We start from the raw sequence: 7113 nt of genomic DNA on the forward strand, positions 1-7113 counted from the left end.
AATTTAGAGACGGGCAGCAATTTCCGCTTGGTAAGGACTTTATAGCCACAGTGCTCTCATATCACTAAATAACTGGGTTATTGATAATAGCAATTGATTCATGAAAGTTATTGATTCTTGAATTTCAATGTACTGTAGTTTACTGTGAAATCTATATTTTAGCAATGATCATAAATACAAATTAATAGAATTTAAATTCAAATTACCTGGTTACCCAGTTATTAAGTGTTAAGATACTCTACAGGGCTATCCTTTTCATGCCAAAGGTACATTTATGGATTCATAGCCTGTTAGGTGTAATGATTATGTGTAAGGATTATGTAAGGATTATACAAGTGTAAGGATTATGTAATCATATAAGGGTCTTCATACAGAACATTTAAAATCAGTCTTATGTACAGAGTATGAAATTGAGGCCTAATGTAGTGCTCAAGCATCTTGTTCCTGTATATCTCTTGTCATAAGTCTGTATGAAGTTGACATTTTATTTGTAAATGCTGGTCGCAATAAATGCATTGAAAATAAACTAATTTGCCATTCATTTCTGAATATTTGTAAAAGATACAAAACATGGGTATCAAAGTCACTTTTTTGTTGACCTGCAGAAATTGTTTCATTTACAACATATTTTAGAATATGTACACTTACTTCACCTCTTAACACATTACAAATATGTTTGTTTCCATCGAATGCAGTTTGAAGCTTATGCACTAAGCAGGTCCCGTTGGTGACATTTAGTGTCCATTAGGCACTTAGTGTGTCACACCTGTGGAGAAGGGATTATAATCATGATGACTCAGACTGTTCCATGTCTTAACGACCCCTATAAAAGGGACCCATGATTATTCCCACCACACTGTAGGAAGGAATATACAGAACGGAGACAGTATGTGATTCATATTTAAAATAGTTAACTAATGTGCATTTGTGGGTAGTTCATATACACTGTACTATGTGCATATTCAATAGGTAATCATCTTTGTTGTAAAAATACAAAATGTAGCTTGTATTTGACTAGCTTTCTTTCCAGCTCCAATGGATCTTAGCAGCAGAACGGTCGTGCAGGTGGTGGTGCTGGTATTGGTAGCTCAGGTCACTCTCTCTCAGCATTGGTCGTATGGGTGGCTACCTGGAGGGAAGAGAAGTGTTGGGGAGCTGGAGGCCACCATCAGGGCAAGTACTATTTACCTCTACCTGTAACTACTGTAAGTAACTATGTCTACATGTACATACTGTACATGTAATTGTCCTTTAAGTAAATCTACTGTGTCTTGAAAACCTGTGAACATTTAAATGTAACATTTACTAATTAAGCTCTGTAAGGGTGTTGCATAAGGGGTATATGGGTAATAGCATTACAAATTCCTCTTACATATTGCCATCAAGATGATGGACACAGGAGGTGAAGTGGCTCTTCCCGAGGAGACAAGCGCCCATGTCTCAGAAAGACTGAGACCATATGATGTAGTAAGTATTCATATTAATTTATTAGGTTAGATATTGTATTAATTGTATTCCTAATGGTCAATTATTTATGTTTCGTCTGAAGATACTGAATTGATGTCTCCTTGTAAAATATGTTGTAAACGATATACCAAAGTATCTGAAATACATTTTAAGATGAGAGTATTGTCTGACAAATGGAAAGCTTCCCTGAATTTAGAGAAGTGATACTTATAAATGTATGGAGACAATGTTGTTCATGTCTGACACATCAGTACAATATAGATACAGGCCTATGCAACATAAAGTAGACTTCTGAAGTTAACACTTTGATTTCCCTAGATATCGAAGAAATGGATGCCCCATAAATAAAGAACTGAGACCATTATTCACAAAAGAAGCAAGAAGACAACATCAAGCAGACATTCAGCATCACTATCAACATCAATGATGGAGCATTCAACTACAGTTCTGTCCATTTACAACTAACATCACATTTAGATTTATGTTATTTACTTGAAGTATGAAACTTTAACCTCCTGTCAAATTGTAATAAAGAGTGATTGAAAGATAAGTCTCTTTGTATGTCTGTTGAACGTCCTTACAATACAGGAGCTTTAGTGTCCTATCCAATTTTATTGAGGTGGAGTTGGCAGACCATAAATGGATTATTACCATACCATTTGTTTTCTATGACCGACAAGCATGATCAACTTGTGATACAACAATCTTAGCATGACAACAGCTGGTGATTAAGTCAATTTATAAAATATCTATGGTGTCCTTAGATTTGAAACAGTGGTTTATGTCCCTTTTGTAATTAGATTATAGTTATTGCTTGTCAGTCATGCATAATTTCAATGAGAAAATCCACAATACCAGGATATTTGTTTCACCTCAAATTTATGTGAGAGTATGTCACTTGTTGAATAATTGAATTTTGCATAGTTAAAAATAACTCTGAAGTGTCATGAGGGTTGACATTTTTCTCCTAGTTTTGCCAGGATCATAGGCATCACAAAAAGAAAATGTGTTAACTTTCATGTCGTTCAATAAATTGCTGTTAATTATAAAAATTGGAATTGCATATCAGGCTAGGAAAGGAATTAGCAGGGGCATATGTTTTAAAGAGAACTAATTTTCTGGCAAAGCCCCACAGACAGGGTACCGTACTAATCGCGTAGTGCATTAGGGGCCCATGATTCATGAACTGTACTGACACGAGGGACACCCTGCACAGTTAGCACGTGGTTGTGATGCACACCAATGAACCCAACCCACTGGTACTTTTGGGAAAAGGTGAACAGTAAAAGCACATAGAATTAGATAGAAATTAAACCACTTTCCATTGCACTTTCAGAACAATGGTTCTTAATTTGTGATACCTCACATCGTTAGATTAATATTCATGGTTCAATTTGCATAGTGCAATACTTTTCATTAATGGGGAAAGACTTAAGGATTTTATTTTACTTTACAAATTTTTGTTGCTGGAGAACTATTGCAACTAAACATATCTATGATTTTGACAGTTGTATGGAAGTTATGCCTCTTTTGCTTGTGTGATTCTAGGGTTATGTTTCTCTAGCTGATATATTTTTGTATTTAATCAATGCAGTGTTTCATACTTTTTCATTCAAGTAACACAGAATTGGTTCAAGAGGCAGATTAATGGTATGTATGGGGTTAAAATATGTTTAGGTCTACCCACACATTCATTGTATGTTGTTCCAGTTGTAACATCATCATTTTAAATCCCCCTTGCAATCTTTTGTTTGAAAATATAACTTTATTTTCCAGTTTAATTGCACATCTTTTAATGCATTTGTATTTTCAGCTGGTATCTATGTTTCCAATTTTGATTTAACCTCACTTTCGCCTTCCCAGACCCCCTGGTGGATATTCACTTTGTTTACCTCAAATTAAACTTTATATTGTTTACAACCTCTTAGTCCCTGAACATTTTATAGAATTTTGAATGTATTAATTAATTTATTTGTGGTAATGATTGGAGTGTTGGGATTCATTTCAATGTTGCCCTCATCTGCATGAAAATTATATAATTAACTTTTGATTAACCAGCTCGGCAGAGTTTGCTCCCCTATGCACACTGGTGAATAGTACCCACCGCATTCTAATGACTGTTTTCCAATTGAGTGGTGACCTTTACATCAAAGACTTGCAACTGGAGTTAAACAACATTGGCAAATAATCATGGTGGAGACAATGGTAGAGGCCGGCAGGCTAGGATGTCATCTTTAAATATAACAACAGAGATGAAAGCAACCTTATTGGGCTTTAGTGGTGTTGGCGGAAAGCCAAGTGCTTGTTGGTTAGACATTGTTCTAGCTTTAGAGGTCACATCCATTGGCACATTGAGAGGGAAAGGACAGGAAGGTAGAATGGTCCATTGTTACTTGTCTTCAATCGGAGGGAATACTATTATGAAGGGCAATACATTTTGATTCTTTGTGCCATTTATTCATCTTCAAAACAATACTTATTTTGATAATAGCTTCAGGAAAAAAGAGTCTCAAAACCCATCCATCCAAGGATAAAGCATTTCATTGAAATGTATCTGTCAATCAAGTACATCCAACAAACATCCATAATTTCCATATCAGTTTAGATGATTATCTACAGTATGACATATTGTCTCAATATACTTGCACTGAAGATAAATAAATAATTATATTTTCATACATTCATCATTTAGACCAGTTAAGATTGAGTGTATGATAAAGTTGTACGCCTTATTATTATGTCTCTTATTATTAACAGCTTGGTGAATTCCCCATGAGGTAACTGTGAGACGGAATATCAATTGAAGTTTCATGTGGGTGGAGGATACTATGTTCCCGCAGGCTATAGAGAGAAGCAAAGTCAGTCTTCAGAAAGAGTTTAAATGCCAGGGAGGTCTTCGATACTTCAGAGGGTACTTAAAGGGATTTTAGCATCTCATAGTCAGGATATCCATCAAGGAACTTGGGATGACAAGGTTATTTGGTGGTCTGAGGACTTTGTGAAATCATTAGCCTATTTGATGAGACAGTCTATATTATTTGGCATTTCAACTATGACAAAGGTGCTGAGAAAATGACAATCATGATTGTTATTGTTATACTTTGGACTGTGAACAACGAAGCACCATTGCAATGTAATGTAGTTATTATGCCAAAACAAAAATTGCTCAATGGTTGATGATGGTTTCATAATATGCCACATATTCATGTTAATGTTTTGTCATATCCACATGTCCCCACATGGTGACACTCTTGAGCTGTCCGATTATGAATCTGGTCCATACCTCATCCAGCACCCCAATCATACAAGTTGAACATTCCTCAATCAAACAAAGAATTCAATAAAACGGCTGTCACTTCAACCGATTGCAACATGCATGTTGCATATGTTGGTGAAAACATGAAGAATAAACACTATATATACATAAGTATGTGGACACACTTCAAATTAGTGGATTCGGCTATTTCAGCCACGCCTGTTGCTGACAGGTGTATAAAATCGAGCACAAAGCCAAACATTGGCAGTAGAATGGTCTTACAGAAGAGCTTAGTGACTTTCAACGTGGCACCATCATAGGATACCACCTTTCCAACAAGTCAGTTCGTAAAATGTCTGCCCTCCTAGAGCGGTCCTCAGTTGCAACACTCACTACCGAGTTCCAAACTGCCTCTGGAAGCAACATCAGCACAAGAACTGTTCGTCGGGAACTTCATGAAATGGGTTTCCATGGCCAAGTAGTCCCACACAAGCCTAAGATCACCATGCGCAATGCCAAGCGTCAGCTGGAGTGGTGTAAAGCTCGCCACCATTAGACTCTGGAGCAGTGGAAATGTGTTCTCTGGAGTGATGAATCACGCTACACCATCTGGCAGTCTGATGGACGATTCTGGGTTTGATGGATGCCAGGAGAACGCTACCTGCCCCAATGCATAGTGCCAACTGTAAAGTTTGTTGGAGGAGGAATAATGGTCTGGGGCTGTTTTTCATGGTTTCACGATTCTGTGCTTCCAACTTTGAGGCAACAGTTTGGGGAAGGCCCTTTCCTGTTTCAGCATGACAATGCCCCCGTGCACAAAGCGAGGTCGGTGTAGATGAACTTGACTGGCCTGCACATAGCCCTGACCTCAACCCCATCGAACACCTTTAGGATGAATAGGAACGCCGGCTACGAGTCAGGCCTAATCGCCCAACATCAGTGCCCGACCTCACTAATGTTCTTGTGGCTGAATGGAAGCAAGTCCCCGCAGTAATGTTCCAACATCTAGTGGAAAGCCTTCCCAGATGAGTGGAGGCTGTTATAGCAGCAAAGTGGGGGACCATCTCCATATTAATGCCCATGATTTTGGAATGAGATGTTCAACGAGCAGTTGTCCACATACTTTTGGCAATGTAGTGTATTTTAATTGCTGAAGTAGGGTTGCACTCCGCTTACAATCCATTTGAGCGGCACATGCTGCTGTTTTCACAAAATGATTTGCAAGGCTGAACAAAAGTACATAAAATACATACTGTAAATACACATTGTAATTTCTTAGTTACTGTAACAACAGGTTTGCTACAAGAGGAATTTGCTACTGTATACGGCAGTTATTACACTAGACTCTTTTATCCTCCTATGCTGGCAGGGAACCTTCCTGTTGATAACCAAGTTCTGTCCTTTGATCACAGAACAGCGTTAAAGCACTGGGAGAAGGAGTAGGTATGAAATATGAATGAATACAGCTGTGTTCTGATGGATATGTCTCAAAGTACCCCAGTAAGGCACTGCTAAAGGCAAGGAAATCTGTGTTTTGGAAATATTATCTTACCAGTGTGTTTCTTACAATCATCCTAATGTGTGGTAGTTTTTCACTGTATGTTAGCACAGTTTTGTTTGCACATACAGTGCATTCGAAAAGTATTCAGACCCCTTGACTTTTTCACATTTTGTTACGTTATAGCCTTACTAGGCTCCTTTATCCTCCTATGCTGGCAGGGAACCTTTCTGTTGATAACCGAGTTCTGTCCGTTGATCACAGAACAGCATTAAAACACTGGGAGAAGGAGTAGGTATAAAATATGAATGAATACAGCTGTGTTCTGAAGGATATGTCTCAAAGTACCCCAGTAAGGCACTGCTAAAGGCAAGGAAATCTGTGTTTTGGAAATATTATCTTACCAGTGTGTTTCTTACAATCATCCTAATGTGTGGTAGTTTTTCACTGTATGTTAGCACTGTTTTGTTTGCACATACAGTGCATTTGAAAAGTATTCAGACCCCTTGACTTTTTCACATTTTGTTACGTTATAGCCTTATTCTAAAATGTATTACATTATTTTTTTCCCTCATCAATCTACACACAGTACCCCATAACGACAAAGTGAAAACAGTTTTTTTGAAATGTTTGCAAATGTATTACAAATAAAAAACAGAAATACCTTATTTACATAAGTATTCAGACCCTTTGCTATGAGACTTGAAATTGAGCTCAGGTGCATCCTGTTTCCATTGATTATGCTTGAGATGTTTCTACAACTTGATTGGAGTCCACCTGTGGTAAATTCAATTGATTGGACATGATTTGGAAAGGAACACACCTGTCTATATAAGGTCCCGCAGTTGACAGTGCATGTCAGAGAAAAAACCAAACCATGAGGTCGAAGAAA

General features: G+C 37.6%; 1 protein-coding gene across 1 annotated transcript; it reads left to right on the top strand.

Moving 5' to 3' along the window:
- Nucleotides 1–1035: 1035 nt before the first annotated feature.
- Nucleotides 1036–1815, top strand: gnrh3 (gonadotropin-releasing hormone 3; the record flags this gene model as incomplete). Its single annotated transcript, XM_084153221.1, has 3 exons — nucleotides 1036–1173; nucleotides 1387–1467; nucleotides 1786–1815. The coding sequence occupies 3 exons, from the start codon at nucleotides 1036–1038 to the stop codon at nucleotides 1813–1815; spliced, it is 249 nt and encodes an 82-aa protein (XP_084009347.1).
- Between the last annotated feature and the right edge of the window lie 5298 nt (nucleotides 1816–7113).

This window comes from Coregonus lavaretus (genome assembly GCF_964263955.1).
Source record: "Coregonus lavaretus genome assembly, chromosome: 36".
Taxonomy (NCBI): domain Eukaryota; kingdom Metazoa; phylum Chordata; class Actinopteri; order Salmoniformes; family Salmonidae; genus Coregonus; species Coregonus lavaretus.